The sequence below is a fragment of the Equus przewalskii genome, chromosome 27 (genome assembly GCF_037783145.1).
Source record: "Equus przewalskii isolate Varuska chromosome 27, EquPr2, whole genome shotgun sequence".
Lineage (NCBI taxonomy): Eukaryota > Metazoa > Chordata > Mammalia > Perissodactyla > Equidae > Equus > Equus przewalskii.
Genome location: NC_091857.1, coordinates 8,038,499 through 8,059,322, shown reverse-complemented (window position 1 = coordinate 8,059,322; position 20,824 = coordinate 8,038,499). Strand labels below are relative to the sequence as shown.

Below are 20,824 nucleotides of genomic sequence, written 5' to 3'. Positions count from 1 at the left end.
GATAAAAGCACAATGAAGAAATTACAATCTTCTTCCTGAGTAGTATTAGACAGGAGAAAGGTTAAGCTGTATGCGAGAGAGGTTTTGCCCCCCACAGGCCACTACATGGTAGAAGAATTACTTTCAAGCGTTTCCAGGGACCCTCCAACAACTACGGTAATAAATATTTCTATATTTCTAATATTACAGAACAAGTCGGACCAGACCCCCAGTCAATATCTATTTGCAAAGCACCTCTTGAGCACAAACCTCTACTCTAAGCTCTATGGAAAACACCTGAAAGACAATAATGTGTTCCCTAAACATATTCTTCTCTTCTTAACTTCGAAACACACATCCAGCATCCCAGGGATGCTCAGTGAGTCAGCATGTACTGAGCAGCTACAGTGTGGAAAACACAACACTAAAGAGAGAAAGAAAAGAGCATTCCACAGGAAGAATGTGACTGACAGCTCTTGAGGGCGAATACTTTTATAAACAGTAATGTTTTTAACTATTATTACAAGGGTAACTATTAAGTATGCAGAGTGAGTAGGTGCAAAACAAATAAAAAGCATAAACACTGAAGAAACTACCATCTAGAGGAAATAAAAGCAAATCATGAAGAAAAGGGCATAAGATGCACATGTGTTCATGCACATACACACACCCACAACACTGTGGACAGTTTGAACAGTGACCCAGGAGCAATCCGTCCAACTCTCCTCTCTTACAAGCAGAGACCAACTCAGGAATAATGCAAGTCATAATGAGTCGCTAAAGCAAGATGCTCGGGGCAACAGTTAGGAACAGCTGCTATTTGGGCTGGGTCAAAAGGAGGTTGGCACACCCCAAAAGGTCTAAGGCTATTAGAGCACAGAATAGCCACCTGATCTCAGTCACTTTATCACGAAGGACCAGATTTACCTTGGCTGACCCATGTTTTGTTTTGAGTTTGTTTTTGCTTTATGGGACAGATGTAATGCATTTAGCGTACAAAAATATGATATAAATAAGAATCACCTCAGTGAAAAGGGCAATGTGGAGGAGACACGCCAATTAACTTGGGGAAAATGTGGCTACCTAGTTAGCCCCAGTTAATTAAGCATGTGGCATAACTCCATGTTGACATTTAAGACACCATCCATTTATTTCTCTTCAAGTATGAAAAACAGTCATGGGTCAGTAATTGCTGACTCCCTCTCTTAGGCAAAATCAGAATCTCTATGGGTCTACTTTCTTCTGTCATGAACAGAGAGCTGACTGAACCTTTCCCCCTGCTCAATCTCCCCTTTCAATGTCTTCACAGGTCATATCAACTCTTTCTATAAAAGCTCTCTACCAAATAGGTAATCTAAACCTGTGCTCTCCAACATTGTGGACACTAGCCACATGTGGTTATTGAGCACTGGAAACATGGCCAGTCCCAATTAAGATGTGCTGTCAGCACATACACATCAGATTCCAGACTCAATATGACAAACAAATGTGATATCATTTTTTTAATCACATGTTGAAACAATAATATTTTGAAAACACTGGGTTAAATAAATATATATTATAAAATTCATTTTATCAGTTTCTTTTTACCTTTTTTCATGTGGCTACTAGAAAACTTCAAATTACATATGTGGCTCCTTTTTTTTTTTTTTTTTTTTCAGGAAGATTAGCCCTGAACTAACTGCTGCCAATCCTCCTCTGTTCGCTGAGGAAGACTGGCCCTGAGCTAACATCTGTGCCCATTTTCCTCTACTTTATATGTGGGATGCCTACCACAGCATGGTGTGCCAAGTGGTGCCATGTCCTCACCCAGGATCCGAATCAGCGAACCCAGGGCCACCAAAGCAGAATATGCGCGCTTAACCCCTGCGCCACCAGGCCGGCCCCTATGTGGCTCATATTATATTTCTGTTGGATAGTGTTGATCTAGGTGAGACACTTAGAGTGGGGTCAGCAGGGGACATTCAGTATTTGTTCACATTTCTGGGACCCTCTCCACTGCGTGGCACTCAAGAAAATGTCCCCCTGATTCATTCAGGAAGAGATGCCCTTAACTTACCTAGGAATTGCCTCTAAAAACAGCACACAATCTCTTCCAAAATGGGCTTATCTACTATAAAGAAACATACTGATATATCAAACATAATTTATAAACTATTTTAGAGGTTTCAGTTCTTACACAATGTGGCAATTCTTACACAAGCGCATATTGCAACCGAACCATTTTTGCAACTAAACTTTCATTTAAAAGCAACAAAAGCTGTGTAAAGGTCTATAGTTTTAAGGAAGATTAATGTCTTAGCTATCAATTTCTTAAAAACGAGTCTCACAGACTTTGTCCACATTCTTCAAGACTCAGTCCTCCTTTTATGGAGAAATAACTTCCAGAATTTAAGGCAATTCAAATGAACTTCTTCCCTAACAGAACAGGGCATGCTTTCATCCTTCCCACACTGAATTTCATGCACAAATATTCACTATAACAGCATTTACTTGTGCATCTCCCCAGTTTGAGCTCCCGTCAGGTAGGAAGCCTACCTTACTCATATTTGTTCTGCTAGCACATAGAAAAATGACTGAACAAAGAGGATGTCGAAAATAGTTTGCTAAATAAGTACATTAATGAAACAGCCTGTGACTAGATGCCCTTGTATCCCCTGGAACACCAGTCAGGGGAATAATTTTCTCTATGTGGTCCCCTTTTGTATCTTGTCCTAAAGACTCATAGGCAACCACGAAACTCACAATGCAGATGTAAGAAAAAGCAACTTTGATAATGCTAAAATAAAACCCCTTTTACCTACAAGTAGAAAAATCATTGTGACCATTAAAAAATTAAATTATCTGGTTAACTATATTAGTATATATGGATCACTTATTTTCAAAAAATCAGAACATACAACAAATATTTACAAAATAAAATTTGGTCCAATACTAACTCAGTTTTAAACTGAGGCTGGGACCATGCCATGCTTTGCTAATCAAAACATTAGCTGTGAAACAGCAGCATCAGCATGACCTGGGAGCCTCTCAGAAATGCAGAGCTCAGACCCAATGCACATAAGACAACATACACATAAATTGTAGTAATAATCAGTATTACTGTGATGATGATGAGAATTTATTATCAGGAGAGTTGGCAGAAGTCTCTTTTGGGCGTTTATTATCTAACTCATCATAATGAGTAAGCACTGTGGAAGGAACAAATCCTCAAAGATTCCACTTTACTTTTGCATTAGGTGGGTAAATTTTTAGCTATCTTCTTCAAAATTTTCCAAGTTTTGCCCAATAAATGTACTAACAACTTCCATCTCTTAACATCTAACCAATTTCTTTCTGGAAATGGACACACTCTGATTTCTAATATATTAACAGCACACTGAATCCTGACACACATCCAAGTAAAGATTGAGACTGAACTAAACCCAGGCTAATTTCAACTGGATGAAAAGCAACTAATCTTAGGAAATACTGACATTACTTTAGGTAAGATTTAACAAATTCATTCGTATAAAGGAGAGTATAAAACAAAACTATTTTGGAAACTTACTCATCATTTAAGTCAAGTAAACAGACAAAATGAATGAAACTTGTTTTTAAAAGAAATATTTTTTATAAAGTAGAACTGAAGAATATATAACACTGACAAATGAGTGAGTTCTCAGTATAAGTAAAAAATAGGAAAAACCTTAAAAAGTCAAATTAAAATTATAGGTTCAATCTACTATATAGATTAATATCTACACATGATTGGAATATAAATCAATAAAGTAATGCAATGACATAATAGAAAAATATGAAAATTAAAACTAAAAAAACTCAACATGAGGTATCTACTTGGGAATGAATTATTGTATATTTCACAAATTATTCTTCCCTTGCTTCCTAAAGTTTTGAGACTGTCTTATAATGATAATCAAAAGTTAAAATAAGATCTTAGAAATAAGAAACTGACAGGTTAACTAGTTCCCACTGCTTTCAACAATCTATAGTTTATGTAAAATTGTTATCATTCACATATCTCAGTGAAATCTGACTAAAAACTAATTTAATTTTGGTCAGGTGGCTCCCCAGTACAAGTCTGTCAGTTTATGATCCTAAAAAGGAATCAAATAGGGGCAGGCCCAGTGGTGTAGTGGTTAAGTTTGTGCGCTCTGCTTCAGCAGCCTGGGGTTTATGGGTTCAGATCCCAGGTGCAGACCTACCCACTGCTCATCAAGCCATGCTGTAGTGGCATCCCACATACAAAATAGAGGAAGATTGGCACGGATGTTAGCTCAGGGACAATCTGCCTCAAGCAAAAAGAGGAAGACTGGCAAGAGACGTTAGCTTAGGGCCAATCTTCCTCACTAAAAAAAAAAGAGGAATCAAATTATCCATAGGCAATAAAATGAACCTCAACCTAAACCTCAAACCTTATACAAAAATTAACTTAAAATGGGTCATAGACTTAAGGGTAAAATGTGAAACAATAAAACTTCCAGGAAAAAACATTCAAGGCAATCTTTAGACCCTAGAGTTGGGCAAAGAACTCTTATACATGACAACAAAAGCATGATCCATACAACAAAAAAAATCAATAAATTGAAGACCAAAATTAAAAAGTTCTGTTCTGTGAAAGACTCTGTTTAGAAGATGAAAAGGTAAGATACAGACTGGGAGAAAATATTTGCAAACTAAATATCTGCAAAGGACTTGTATCTGGAATATATAAAGAAGTCTCAAAATTCAAAGGTTAAAAAAAGAAAAGTCAATCCAGTTAAAAAATGGACAAAAGACATGAACAGACATTTCCCCAGAGCATATACAGATGGCAAATAACACTTTAAAAGATTTCCAATATAACTAGCTATCGGAAAAATGCAAATTAAAAACCTCCATGGTCTATCACTATATACTTATTAGAACAGCTAAAATTTAAAAAGTGACAAAACCAAATGCTGACAAGGATGCAGATAAACGGGCACCCTCATACACTTCTGGTACAGCCATTATGGAAAACAGTTTGGAAATTTCATATAAAACTAAACATACATTTGCATATGACCCAACAATCACACCTGCAGTCATTTCTCTGAGAAAAATAAAACCCACACATAAATATTCACATCTTAGCTTTATTGCACTATTTTTAAAAGCCAAAAACTAGAAACAATCTACATGTCCTTCAACAGGTGAATGGGTAAACAAACTGTGGTATATCCATACAATGAAATACTATTCAAAATACTATAAAAGGGAAAAAACTATTGATATATGTGACTTGGATAGATCTCAAAAGCATTAGACTGAGTGAAAAAAAGCCAACCTCCAAAGATTACATATTGATGATTTAATTTACATAACATTCTAAAAACGAACAAAATTATAGAGATGGAAAATAGATCTGTGCTTACCAAAGGTTAGGGATGGAGTGAGAGGGGACAGTATAATTATAAAGGAATGAGGAGTTCCTCTTTGGTGATGGAAGAGTCCTATATCTTCACTGTGGTGACATTAATATAGACTTATGATAAATTTGTAAAGAAGTATACACACACAAATAAATGCACGGTGAAACCTGAATGAGGTCTGTAGACGATGAATGTCAATTTGCTGGTTTTGATACTGCAATCTAGTTAAGCAAGATATTACCACTGGGGCAAGCTTGGCAAATTGTACAGGAGCCTTCTCTGTACTCTTTTGCAACTTCCTGCAAGTCTATAAGTATTTCAAAATAATGTTTTTAAAAAAAATTTTTCTAACACAATTTGTAATTCTCTAAATTCACTATATTTTTAAATGTCCTCTAACTTTAAACGTACTTTGAACTTGCTAGAACCAAACTTCAGTTTTTATAACACTCTTGATTCTAAGTACTTGCCACTTAGGTGCTGTCTTTGTGAGTAAAAGTTTACCTAGTTCTGCATGGATAGCACGGTTTTCAATAAAAGGCACTTTAGGGAAATGAAGCAAAAGAAGACCCGTTAGTTTTACTACACTCCTATCACCAGCAAGTATGATTTAAACAACCCAAACAGCACGGCCAACTGAAATGGTCAAGAGGACAGAAGACATCCATTTGTCAACAAAAAAAAATTGCACAAATAAGCAAACCAAAGGATCAGAGATTTATAATGCAGAAAGATAAGAGCTGCAAAACAAAAAGCACAGAAATGACCAACATGAACTACCTCTAAACATAGTCGTATAGAATGATCACAGATAATACACCCGTAACGTCTTAGGAAAGAAAAGTAGTATGACCCCAGATCATCCATCTTCTATTCTGACATCAAAGAGGAATCGCATTCTTCCACAAATTCCCCTGTGGTCCCATTGTGAAAGACAACACGTTAAAATTGCCTATGAGGATCAAAATCCTCTATTTATATGAAAAATCTGTAGTAAGTATGTTCTGAAGAACAATAGTTACACATCTTAAACTTTAAAAAGAAAAGCATAGAAAGGTATAATGCCAAAGCCCCATAAGCTTGTATGTCATTAGATAATAAAAGACAATTCATATTTTAATGATTGAGCATAAATTAATTGACATCTTCAACTTAATTCTTCTCTCTAACCTCACAAATACTACATTCTTCAAATAACTTAAAGATAAATCATTTTTTAATGAGGCCAAGAGGACATGGAAAAATTATTAGTAATTGACAAACTCATTTCCTCTCAAAACATTCTCATATTTAAAATATCTGTAAAATTAAAAAGAGAAGATAGTGGTACTCCCAAGCTGCGGGGCCAGGTGGCTAAGGAGACCAGATCGGCTCATTTTAGACCAGGGCAGCCAAAAATGTCTATATTTCCCCAGGAAAAGAATCCAAAAAAATATAGATCAGGTCCAGTAAAGTGAAAGCCGTGACCCAGATGTCTCCCAGGAGTGGAAATGTCTGGATTCGGCCCAGAAGGATTTGTACACAGACGTGATGTTGGGGAACTATGACACGGTCTCACTGGGACTTTTCATCTTTCGCCAGATGTAGTCTCCTCTGTGGAGCAAGGAAAAGAGCCTTGGGAAGCTGTGAGGCAAAAGGACATATCTCAGAAAGGCATGTGTGCAACCAAAAGCCTTGATTATTCAGGCTCACTTTCAGCTAAGGATGACCGTGGGACAGTTCTGGTCAATAATTTGTAAATTGAAAGAACTAGATGGAGTTTACAAACAATTAACATATGTTGGTTAAAATGCACATAGCAAGCTAGCACATGCTCCTGCTGGAAAGATCACATGCAGTTGTGCCCCGCCATCTTCTAAGCTAAGAACGAAGACCACGTGCTAATGAGAACGGAGGAGAAAGATAAAGAATGAGTCCCCGCCAAGGCCTAAACCTCTCACCTTCACTTTCTCTGTGAGAAACACAAACCTCTATTTCAATAACTCTCAGTTTGTGGGATTTTCTGTTAATTGAGGGTGTGCTGGGTTTTCTGTTACACAGACCTAAAGCATAACTGATTCTATTATGTTTCTGTAACAGAGGATGTATCTGTATTATGTAGTTATTCATAATTAAATATAACCTGTGACTAGTTGCTTATCATTTATGAAAATGAAAAATTAGACTGATAATATTGAGTAACAAATGATTTCACTGGTAAAGGAAACATTTAATTCTCACTTGCCCAATATTTGGAAAACTTCAAGTTACCTAGATAAGAAGTATATTTGCAGACTCAGTCTCTGATTATCATATTTTAGCTTATAGACCTAGAGATTATGTCTCATTGTAATTTATTGTTCAATGGATCTACTAAAATACACATGAATATTCCATTCTTTTGTTTTCTACATCTCATTGCAAAGTCAAATATATTGAAAATAACTGAAATCCTCAAATTTTAAAAAGAGAGGGGAAAAATAAAAGACAAGGCAAGATATAGAAGTTAAATTTTTTTTTTTATTACTTGATTATATTTTCAGACTCTACTGGATAATTCTTTCATTTTCAAACTTTTAAGCTGCTATTGTATATTTTTATTCATATTTTTGAAGTTATTCCTGTTAGAGTAGACTTGGTAGGACCATTCCTCCAACCATCCAGAGTCCAGGGAGAGGAAAGTCCCTGCCGCTGTTTGATGCCCAAGAATAGGAACACCCAGCAATCAGATGAAAGAAGAGACAAGAATGAAAAGGGAGATCCAGAGAAGAGTGATTCTGTTTCTGCAGGCCAGCACCTACCTCTCTCAACAAAGGCAGCTTTGAGCTTATTATATCCCAGACTCATCTTGCTTTCAGCTTACGGTAAACTGGCAACTGCCTTAGCATTTCCTCTCCAAATTAAAGATCAAAGTTCAAACATATTCTTTTCCTTCTCTATTAGATTATGATTAAAATCACCACCTCTCCACTTCATTCACACAATCACTCTACTGGGAAAAAGAAGGAACCCCCTAAAGTAAAGGCACCATTAACCAGCAAAAGGAAGAGTTGTGGGGAATTTCTGGTCATGTTATTTACCTGACGGTTGATTTCAGGATACAGCAGTAAAGAAGCTGACAATAAGAAAATCTTCTGAAAATAATATTCTAGCTAATATTTGAGATGGAAAGTTAATTTGCTAATCACATCATTATCATTAAATGACTATTATTTATTTACTGAGCATCTTTCCATATATTCCTAGTCCTCAAGACATTCCTAAAATTGGGTCCTAGCCATATTTTACATAGGAATAAATTGAGGTTTGCAGGGGTTGATTAATTTGCTCTCAAACTCAAAGTCGCTTAGCCCTTACAAGAGCTCAAATTCAAGCCTTGTCTTGCTCTTGTACACTGCAATATGGTCACTCAGCAATATTTTTACATACTTTTTTTCCATTTTACATGTAAAGAAACTAAATTTAGAATCTAAATTCTTTTGATCACTTAAACATAAAAATGCATCAAGTTTTACAAGTTAGTCACCATAATGTAAACAATGTCAAATAAACTGCAATGGAACTATATGATAAATTAATGAATCTAGATTGTTTAAGAACATATGTTTAATGTGGAGTTTTACCTTCTGTCAATGTACCGGTTCCTGTTCCCCTAAACACAAAACAGAACAGAGCTGCTTTTGGATACTAAACACAAAAGAACCCTGGATCCAAAACAGTGGGGAGCACCTATTGATGAGCAGACATCGCCACAAGAAGAGAATCTACTCTTTACTAAAAAATAAACTTACTTTAGAATGAAAGGTACCTGATAGCAGCAATTCTCTCCAATGAAAACACTTTCATGTTTTCCTTTAATACCTACAAATGTATAATTGAAGTTTAATCCATGCTTTCAAATAACAGCTGCGTGATATACTTATCAGTCAAAAACCATAGCACATTTCACAGAAACGGTATTATCATCTCACTGTCTAACCGGGACCAGCTTGGTGGGAGCTGGACTGAATCCTCTAAGAAGTTACCACATAAAGAGTCATTTCTCGGGATGTGGTGCAGCAGGCGCCAGAGCCTAAATGAAACCAAAATGCTCCAAGGAGTCATTTTAAGGCACTTTGAAAACGAGAAGAGGTCAAAGCCTCTTGCCCATCACTGTAGAGAATCAAGGTGTGAGTCTGGAGTTAGCAGACATGTCGGCTGCAAAGGGCAAATGAATCTGCTGGTATAGAGGAGCAGGCCAGCTACATCTTGTAATCTTCAGGTTCCTCCCTGCCTTCTAGAATCATTGACATTTGACTTTCTTCAGAGCCCACAACTTGGCCAGGCGCTGAGAAAAAAGTACACCATTCAGCTATGAAAACTTCTGTGCTATGAGAATCAATTTTTGGTGTGGTTGCTGATACACCAAATCTAAACTACTTTCCAGCTCTGATTAGAAACCAATGTAAAAGCTATTTTGATTTATAATGGAACAGAGACCTCACTCTAATTGTAATACTTAACACACTCAGGATCACAAAAACCTCTCCTCCCATTCTTGGGCACAGAATCTGACCTTAGGCTCTCCCAAACTGAAAATTCCTTCAGTGATTAAACCTTAGTCTCTGTGGAGTATGGAAGTCTCTAACTACTAACAATTTCCTTGGTTTTCTCTGGTTATCTTCAGCTCTTTACTTGAACATATATTCCCATTCTCATAACTCCTGGTAACTACTGCTTCTTCTCTGTCTATGCATCCAAGCGTGCCCAACACTTTCAGCTTAAGGTGAGTTGACCTGAAACTCACTGGCATAGAAAAGAGAAAAACAGAGTCAGCAGACATTCACTCAGTCATTTGCTGATTCAAATACTATACTGTTTCCTATAAACCAGGTGTGGTTCCACAGACTGAGAATACAACAGTGAGCAAACAATATGGGCAAAGGGTCCATCTACTGGAGCAAATCATCGAGGGGGGCACACAAAAGAGCAGGAAGACAATACCTTACAGTAGATGATGACTCTCAGGATAGGGGTGTTCAAAGTGGTAGACAAGAGGTGGGAAGAAGGTTTAAGGATGGGGAGAAGTCAGGGAAGGCACATAACATCTAAGGTGTGTCTTGAAGCACGTGTAGAAATTCACAAGATAGAAGCAAAGTACACATCAAGCAGAAGAAAGAGCACGTACAAAAGCATAGCTGGACCCACAGCTAGACCAAAACATGTAGCATCCAAGACAGGAAAACATTCTGGCACTCTTCAAATTGATATTCTTTAACATGTGGTAAAACCTATTTTATGGGGTGGAGAAAAATTATTTTCTATTAATAAAAATTAAACGCAGAAAAGGGCTCACTTAATCACTTCTACTAAGCTAAGAGTCACTCTTCTGATAAAGATCAGAAAATGTTTATAGTTCTTGATCTCTCTTGCCTTTTAGTCAGTGATTCTCCTAGACTCCTAACTTCTTAGCCTACACAACATAAGAAATGAAAATCTTCAGTATTTTAGAAAGGAGTACGAGTGTAAAACAGATATCATGATTTCAATTTATTCTAGCGATATTTTAGTGTATAGAATAGCCCCCAGACATTCCAGCTGCCTCTCTACCCTTAGGCCCTCCCTGGCTGGATGGTACAGAGTGAGAAGGAGAGTCCAAAGATGAGGCTAAAAGACAGACAGGGACCGGATCATGCTGAGGCTGGTTTTGTAAACCAAGTGAGAGATGCTAGCAACTTGAGCAGAATGATAGCAGCAGGATACAGAGTGACACACACGTGAAAAACTACTAATGACTGGAGTTGGAGGTAAGAGGAAAGGAGGGGTGGGGTAATTATGGATAAGTTTAGGCTTGAGCAGTTGGTAAATGAGGATACCACACTGAAATAAGGTATAAAGGGACAATCAGGTTTGGGATGAAAAAACGTAAGTTCGGTTTTATGCGTGTTAAATTTTGTACTTATAGGACATCAAAATGAAGATATTTATAAATAGGACTAAGACCAGGAGAGAGATTTGGGGTGAAGTTAGATGTGGGCAGCCTCAGCACATAGATGGAATCCATGGGACGGATAAGAATGCCTAGGGAAAGTATACAGAGTAGAAACACACAAACATACCTAGGGAAGAGCCTTCAGAATCTCAGATATTAAATGGTCAGAAAGAGGTTGAGGAGAAACAGCCAGAAATCATGGAAGAAAAGCAAGAGCTACAGTATCATGGCTTCAGAGATCCAAGAAGAAGTCCAAAATGTCCAATGCTAGAGATAAAGAGGAGGAAAGAAATATCCAGGATGTTACCAAGAAGTCATTGTGAACTTCTTGAGAACAGTTTTAGCAAAGAAAGAGTAATCCCAGTGGGAACTAGCTATGTGCACTTAAGCGAGTCACTTGACCAAATTTCAGGTTCTTCACCTTTAAAACAGGAAAAATAAAAATGCCCACCTTTTCTGCTTCCCAGTTTCGTTATGAGGATTAAATAGCATAATATATCTAAAAGTACTATATAAATTTTAAACAGAGGGTATAGACAAGTGTTATTGCAACTGTGTCGCTCTTCATGCTGTTCACAAATGTCAGTTCTCTCTTCCACCCACACGGTTTAGAAGTCACGTTTGACTTGCAGTGGCCAACATAACGTCTCAGCAGAAGTGGCTCATCACTAGGCTAAAGCTGTAAAAAACAGTGCATAGCTCAACACGCTCTCTGTTCCTTGCCACTGACACTGTAGAAGCATGTTACCAAACGAAGCTTTCATTAGCCTAGATCCTTGAGTGACTGCCATGACAGCCTGACTCACATTGGCATGAAATATCGGGACAATTCAACGTTCCTGTTTTAAAACACTCAGATACCGGAATTACAATCACAGAGACTAAGTGCAGTATAAATAACAAGTGAAAAAAGCAGGAGAGCCAAGGGGTATCTCAGGAGGTAATCAACAAGACTTCACAGGGGCTGTCGCACATAGTAATGTATAAATTTTTATTTTATGGCACAGAATAATTTACTGACCCTCACACTTGATTCAATAGTCTTACAGTTACAGAAAGGGTAACCAAGAACAACAAAATGTACAGAGAATTTCTAATGAATTTCTAATGAATATGTGTTGGCTGGCGAAGGATAAGACAACCCATCAACGAGAAGAAACTGACTCCTCCATCATCATTCTTATACACTGTTGTTCGTACCCTCAATTTTCTTCACTCCTTAGGAAGCATACTTTGCACCTAAATGTCTGACTGGTTGTATATTTGTGTTAGGCCAAGGACACGCTGTCCAAGTGGGTTATTAGAAATAAACAGAAAATAGGAAAATAAACCAGGACCAAACTTTATGAAAGAGGAAATTTTTATTTTTCAAATGTGAACAGTAAAAGTTACTGCTGCCAAGTGCCAAATTACTATTTGACATGCGTAAATGGAACATGTGTGCTGGAAAATGGCAATTACTCAGAACCAAGGCCACAAGCAGAATCCAGGTCAGAGCAACACACAAGGGCCCATTGAGCCAGCCTTCTCACCGAGAACACTGGACTGTCCCCATTTCTTTATTCTAGCCTTTGTCCCTCTCATTAGTTTTGACAAACCATGAAAGAGGATCATAAACGCTTCAATCTCAGTGGAGCTGAAGTGAATTACATGAAAGAAACATTTAACAAGGGATGTTTATCTGCTTGTGATCATTTTTTAAAAAGGAGGAGGAGAAATGCAGACAAAACATTTCCACAACTCTTCTTTTAAAACGTCTTAAGCGCCATTCTACAAAGCATACAAGTAAATTAGTGTCATCATTAATAAGCACATCAAACAAGTCTGACCATCATCTCTTGCTCTGAACTTTTTTAATTCTAAATCAAATTCCACCTTGAACTCTGAAGATTACTCACTAAGTTCCTTTGAAAGCATATATTGTAAAAGTGAAAGCAATTTCACAGCGCTGCTCTCAAATGGTTTATAGAAGGGCCCAATCATCTGACTAAGGGAGCAATGGCTCAAGGTGACCACTCTGAGGAGGGCCCATTCATTAGGCTACACAAGCTCCGGAATGAGATGCTGTACTGGACTTTGTGTCCCTCACTTTTCCTTCACAGGGAAATCCTTAACAAACAGTTGCTGAATTGAATACAATTAGTAAGTCACAGTGCCAGGTTATGAACCTAAGATTTTTTTTTTTTTTCAAACTCCAGTCAACCCTGCTTCATTACCCCCAATCCTACTTCCTGTCAGTAGACGTTTTCTGCTACTAAAATGTCACTGTATATTCTGTTGCCACGGTAGGTTTCATTCTCAAGTGACTTGGCTAAAAGGGCAGAAAGCATTAAACCACAGTGTACTTAGCTCACAAATGTAACTGCTGCAACTAGGATAACAACTATTTTAATCTTAAAAACTATACCTTTTAAGTTGAGCTGACTGCTAGTTATTATCCCAGCAACGTAATTGTGGTAAACCAATTTACTACAGCAAGAGAGGGCACAAACTAAAGCTAAAGCATCCTAAATCGGCCTCTAGAAGTTCGGCTTTCCTGCCTTTCTCCCTCTTGGGTGGCAGTGACGAACACCGACGAAGAGTGCTGTACATCTGGCCCGAGAAAGAGAAAAAAAGTGACCAGGACAGGCTTAATCTTCCCTGAGAGGGAGAATATTAACAAGGAAAGAACAAAAGCCGCCTGAAAGAATCCTGTTGGATATAATACCACAGTATTTGCTATGAAATAGAGAATTTCGAAGGCGCAGCACACACGCGGGCGGCCCCGCCCTCAGCATCAGCACCCGAGGAACCGGGCGCCCGAGCACGCGCGCAATGGCGCAAACCGCTGCTTCCAGGGAGGGGAGGGGAGGGAAGACGAAGGGAGGGGAGGGGAGGGGAGACGAAGGGAGGGGAGGGGAGGGGAGGGGATACGGAGGAAGTTTACTCCGCGCTTCGGGTCCCTAGTCCCGGGACAGAGCTGCCCCCTGCACCTCCGAACGTTCTGGACCCGCTGGCAGGAGCCAACCCGACGCCCACCCTCGCAGGCTGCTTCCCTCCCAGCGCGGGGGCGGGGCCGGCGCGGGGCGGGGCCTCGAGGGGCGGGGCCTGCGCCGGGAGGCGGGCCGTCGGGCTCTGCGCCGCGGGGGCCGGGGCGAGCGCGGCCGGGCGGTACCTGCGCTGGAAGTCCGGGGCGTAGGGCTTCAGGTACGGGTCGACCTCCAGAAGGCGGCCCAGGTCGGGCACGTCCGCCAGGGCCGCCGCCAGCGCCGCGTCGGAGCCGTCGGCCCGAGCCGCCGGCGCCGCCATCTTCGGCCGCAGCCCGAGTAGCCGAGGCCCGAGCCGCTCGAGCGGGAACGAGCTCCGCGGAGTGGCCGGCGCGAGGGCGGAGCCGAGGACGCCGAGGCGAGCGGCTGCGGCCCGGGGCCCTTTATAGCGGCGAGCGCGGCGCTGCCCTGCCCCCGCGGCGGGGAGGAGCGGCCGGCGGAGGAGGCGGCGCCCGCCCGCCGCGCGCACCTGGGCCCGGCCGCCCCCCTCCCGGCGCGGCCGCCTGCCCTCCCCGAGCCGGCCGGCGCCCCTCCGCTCGTCCGCCTGCGGCGCCTCCCGCGGCGGCAGCCCCTTCGAGTGGCTGAGCTGGCTTTCTTGGGAGGGACCTTTCTTCTAGAAGTTCCGCGAATTTGTTGCTGTTAGGGCGGTGTTTCCGACGGATCGAGTAAACTCCCAGTGAGGGCAACAGTCTAGTGTGACTGTAGCGATACCGTTGAGAATGTGAGGACCGCTCCCCAGCCCACACTGGCCCGGGCTTCCCTGTCTCGGGAATTTAACCCGAAGCGGCAGGAGTCGTCCCGCGGGTTCTCTAGTGTCCTGGTTCTGTTCTCTGGGTTACCAAAGGCGGAGAATTGAAACCGTGGCAGGAAATTTCCCATACCTCAAAATAAAGAAAAAAGACCTTTTTGCCTTGGTTTATCATTGTCACAAGCTTTTCAACGATTAAACTGTCCCTGATGAGACAAACGGTATAGGGAAGAGCATTAAGTCGAAATTTGTGCCACTTACGAAGGAAGTGATAACGCAAGAAATCTCCCTCCCTCTTGGCTTAAGAATGGGGCCTCTGTGTAGTCTCCCCCGCCTGGAAACTTCCTCATCTTCTTTCATTCCCATTAACTGGCTTCGAGCTCAACGGTCCTTTTTTTCAGTATATAGAATTGTACACGGAGAGAATTGGGTCCACCAACCAGGGAGTTTCCAAGCTGCCTTGTACCTAGAAACGAGAGGCTTGAGGTGTCTGTCCCAGTTAAGACCGGGGTGTGGAGAATCCTAGGGGCTGTGAGGAAGGAAGAGTGTTGATCAGCATTGTGCTTGAATTTTAAAACATTCAAAACATTTTTTGTGAAAGGGTTCATAAAAACTTGATGAAAGATGTCTAGTAACAAAGGATCGCAAAGTGAAAGAGTGCAAGACTTTGGACAATCTCCAGAAAGGCGTATCTTACTTTCCATGCAAACGTATGTAAAATATGAAACAATGCCTGAAACTCAGAAGCATGATACCCAGTAGACCCACAGATCTGTATCTCCAACCCTAAACGTTTCTCGGAAATCCGGGTTCGTGTGGCTACCTGCCTCCCGAAATCTCCATTTCCCTGTCTGAGAAACCTAAACCCAGCTTCTCCAAAACATACCGAGTCAGTCTTCTCGTCCCTTCTGCTGTCACTCACGCAGGCAGCCTTCCTTTACCGGTTGGACTAACATATCTAACTGTTTTGTGCTCTTCTTCTCTTTCTCACCTCTAATCCCTCTCTGGTGTTTCTCAAGCTTTCATGTGTATATGATTCACTTGGGGATCTTGTTAAAAGTACAGACTCATTCAGTTCTGGGGTAGTGCCTCATGGTCTGCAATTTTAACAAGCTCCAAGGTGCTGCGTGCTGCTGCTGGTCGGGGCACGATGTGAATAGTAAAGCTCTACACAGGAATAAATCATACAGCTTCAATGACATGCCGCTTCAGTTAGAGTTAAATAAAAACTCCTTATCATTCCCTAACAAGGCTTGGTTAATCTGGTCCCTGACTGCCTTTCCACCTCTTTTCTCATCTCATCTGGCTTTGCTGTTATCTAGTCACATTCATTTTCCTGGAACTCGCTGAGGACTCAGTAGCCTCTGAGACTCTGTTTGCCCTTGTCTTTGTTGAGAATTTCTTCCCTGGGCTCTGCATGGTTGGTTCCTTCCCAGCATCAGTTGAGTTCTCAACATAAATGTCAACTCATCTCTGAGAAGCCTGATTCCACTATCTAAATATGGTAGATTCCTCAATATCCTCTATTATAGCACTTTCTCTCCTTAACAAAATTTGGGTGTTTCTTTTTCTCTTTTATTTATTGATCTCCTCCTTTAGAACGTAAACTCCAAGAGAGCAGGGACTTGTTCACTGTTGAACAAGTGCTTAATGTCTCAGGTACCAGCCAGTTTCGTAGATTCTGGGGATAAGTGATGAACAAGACAAGTCCCAATTGTCATAAAGTTCACATTGCAGGGGAGGCAAATTACCACCTGAAGATATAGCAAATGCAAAAAGCTCCACAAATAATAATAATAAAAGTACTATAAAGAATTAAAATTAAGCAGATATGTCTATTTTAGTTCTGTGGTAAAGGAGGGCCACTCAGAACTGAGATTTAAGTTGAAGTGTAATGACAAGAAGGAACAAGCCATAAGAGGAAAAGCATTCCAAGTAAAGAGTGTGTGCAATGGGGGAATGAGTCGATTTAGTCACAGAAAAGGAAAGAAATCTAGTGTACCTGGTGTGTAGTGAGAAGGAGGAGAATACCAGGAAGTAAGGTGCGAGAGCTAGGCAGACGTTTGATCATGTAGGCCCTCAATTCAAGTGTGATAGGGTGCTATTGGAGGGTTTTGAGCAGCAAACTGATACAATCTGGTTTACGTTTTTAAAATATTCTCTCTGTGGCAAATGGATTATAGGGATACAAGTATGGAAACAGAGAGACCATTAGGAGGACTTTACAATGCCTATATAAGAAATAATGGCTTGGTCTAGGGTAGTAGATGAAAAGATGAAAAAAAGCAGATTTAGGATGTATGATATAATGAATGCCTAAACTATTTTAGGGGAGGAAGAGCATTTCCTCTACCCACTGGGTCCTTCTGGCTGGGCTACAAATTAAGTTGACATGAGACAGAATAACAGGAGAAAAATCAAACAAAGCTTTATAGCATGTATACATGGGAGAGACCCGGGAAAACTGAGCAACTCACCAAAATGGCGGAGGCTCTCGTCTTAAATACCGTCTTCAGCTAAAGACAAAGAAGGATGTTGGGGGCCATCGTTTGGAGCTTCAATGGGGAGGAAGGCAATTCACACGGAAATAGAAAAGCAAATGTTTGGTAAATAGAAATTTGATAAGGGTGGGCTTAGCAAGGATCCTCCCAGTGTACCAGATACCCAGAGTTATCTATGGTGATGGCCTGTCCTGGGGATAGGCCTTTATTTTAAATTTCTTTTAGGCAGTTAGGGAGAAGGTCAAAGTTTCTTTCAGAGTCTTTTCTTCTTAGAAATAATCAAGGCAAGGCAAAGAGACACATTTTGGGGTGGCCAATTGTGATCCCCCACACTATTATGAAGTCATTTAGTGTTTGCATCAGTTTCCTAGGGCTTCTGCAACAAAGTGCCGCAAACCAGTGTCTTGAACTAACAACAATTTATTTCACAGTTCTGGAGGCTAAAAGTGTAAAATTGAGGTGTCATTAGAGTTGCTTCCTTGTGCGGGCTCTAAAGAAGAATCTGTTCCGTGGTGCTCTCTTAGCTTCGGGTGAAGGCCAGGAATCTTCAGCATTTCTTGGCTTATAGAGACTTAACTCCAATCTCTGCTTCCATCTTCACATGGCATTTCCCCTGTATCTCTGTCTCTTCACATGATGTTCTTTTCAAAAGGTCACCAGTCATGCAGGATTAGGGGCCTACCACACTCCAGTATGACCTCATCCCAACTAATCTGCAATAACCCGATTTCCAAATAAGGATGCACCGTGAGGTGCTGGGGTTCCCTGAGGTACTTCAGCACATCTTTTTTGAGGTGACACAATTCTACCCACAACAGTATTGGAACACTAAAACAGGAAATAGTTCAAGGATAGAATTCATAAGATGTGGCAACTGGTTGGACGTGGAAGTAAAAGGAGGAGTTAAAGAGCTTTTTGAGACTGGGTGAATTCTATCGTTAGTGAAAATAAGGAAGTCCTTGGAGGAGGGAAAGTTGAATTCAAGGCGCCAACTCCCAGAATCCAAGTGGAAGTGTGTAGTTGCAAATGAAATTTTGGTGCTTAATAGTTTAGAAAGGGAGGTAGCAATCAGAGAGTCATCCTTTTGTGGTTAATAGTTAATTGTGGCAAACAGTAGATTCTCAAATAGTTTGAAACTGCGCTTCATTTTGCTGCTCAAGTCTCCTAGCTGAGAAATTCTAGTCTGCCTTCCTGTATCACATCGTTTATGTATTCTCACCAGCCAAAATATTTTGTCAAGGTTGACTTCTCAGTAGTTTGTATCATAAAACCAAAAGGTGATTGATAATATGCTGCAACATGGATTAACCTTAAAACATTATGCTAAATGAAAGAAGCTGTTCACCAAAGACTGCATATTCTGTGATTCCGTTTATAGGAAATGTCCAGAATAGGTCAATCTACAGAGACAGAAAGCAGAGTACTGGTTTCCCAGGGCTGAAAGGAATGAAGAGTGACTTCCTGCGAGTGTGGGGTTTCTTTGGGGGGTGATGAAATTTTTCTAAAATTGATTGTGGTCATGGTTGCATAGCTCTGGGATAGACTAAAAACTACTGAATTGTGTGCTTTAAATAAGTGTATGGTGTGAGAATTATAGCTCAATAAAGCTGTTTTTAAAATACCAAAAAACGATTGTTTAAGTATAAATAATATTAAATATACTCTTTATATATCCCCCCAGTTTAAAACCACTAGAAAGAAAAAACAAAAAACCCAGAGAGTTGCGACTCAACTCTAGAAAGAGAAGCAGAGTAGAAGTAACTTTTCAGTAAAAACCAGGAGAGGTGATAAAGGAGAACATGATTGCTGAGAAGACAAAGAAGAAATTTCGGGAAGAAAAGAGTGATGATAACTCTTCTATCTTTAATAATGTCGCTCAGGACCGAGGTTCTTTCATTCTTTCGTTTCCTCATTATGTAGGCTTTGACCCCGAGTTTGTCTCCTCATGGTCGTAAAGTTCCTACCACAGCTCTAAGCCTCACTCCTTCATAAGGCCACATCTAAAGGAAAGAAAAATGAGTGTTTATCTTGTGCATCATTGCCTACGGGAAAACTTTTTTTTATATCTGTTTCCCTTATGTCTTTCCCTTATATCTGTTTGGCTAGAACTGGGTCTCATACCCACCCCTAACGCTGACATAGAGGAATGTGACGACCATGATTGGTTTAAATTACTTGTTATGCACTGCCTGAATTGGATCCACATTCCCTTACTGCGTTGCTGCCCAACATCTGGGTAAAATGGTGATTCAGTTTACGTGGAAGAAGAGGGACGGATAATCAACATGTCTGCCACATCTTCCTTTGCTATCCATCCTAGATCCCACCGCCCCTGAAACTTACCAGTTATTAACTATCGTCTCCTTGTGATTGATTTTATCATACTTACATGGCAAAACCCCAACCTAGACTCAATTAATTAATTTCCCTTCTCCATTCATACATCCAGACTGCTGGGAATACCAAAAAAAATCACAACTATGGAAACTTTGAGGAACTATGAGGAAGAGGAAACTTTTTCTTTGAACAAAGGTGCTTCCCCCTTATCAAGCTATGATTCCTCAGGAGTGTGTCCACTGAGAGAAGGCACTTCTTTCTAATCCACAGAAAGGTACAGTGTAAGTGAGTGGTAGCCCACCCTTAATTCTCTTTTTCTCTCCTTTGACCATAACACTTCTCTTTCTTTGTTGCCAAGGTCTTGAGAGATTACCCCATTCACTATTTAACACACTGTGCACTGGCTTATATTCCTACTATATTGAAAGTCCTCTTTCCAAAACACTCAAAACTTCCTAGTTGTTAAACTGAAGGGGCAGTTTTTAGTTCTTGTCCTATTTAATCTCTGAAGATTTGGAACTGCCAATCATATGTTAGCTATTAAGAAAGAAAAGGACAGAAAATTGTGACAGAATTTGAGATAATAATGGTGTGTGGCCACTGTGAGATATGGGAAAGAAAATTACTCAAAGCCAAGAAGATTTCTGAACAATGGTAACAGAACAGCTGAGGCTGGACATCCTATACCTGAAATAGTGCCATGTGGCCCAACCATTAGTTTCTGTGCAACATTGCTTAATAGGTTGAGTGTGTGAGTTCAAAAAATAAATATTTGAATGAAGTTAGGGTTGGAAATTTTGACAGGGTGAGTAGAACAGGTCAGCAGGGCTGAGAAACTCGTGCTGGTGACCGTGTCACGCAAATGCTTAGCCATGGAATTCAGTCAGTAA

General features: G+C 40.4%; 1 protein-coding gene across 1 annotated transcript in view; it reads right to left on the bottom strand.

Annotated features, from left to right (window-relative positions):
• Positions 1-14,813, bottom strand: part of GBE1 (1,4-alpha-glucan branching enzyme 1) — a 246,641-nt gene extending 231,828 nt beyond the window's left edge. Inside the window, exon 1 of the mRNA XM_070597715.1 lies at positions 14,477-14,813. Coding sequence (XP_070453816.1) covers positions 14,477-14,610 — 134 coding nt within the window. The 5' untranslated portion in view covers positions 14,611-14,813. The remainder of the gene's footprint in view (positions 1-14,476) is intronic.
• Positions 14,814-20,824: the final 6,011 nt, after the last annotated feature.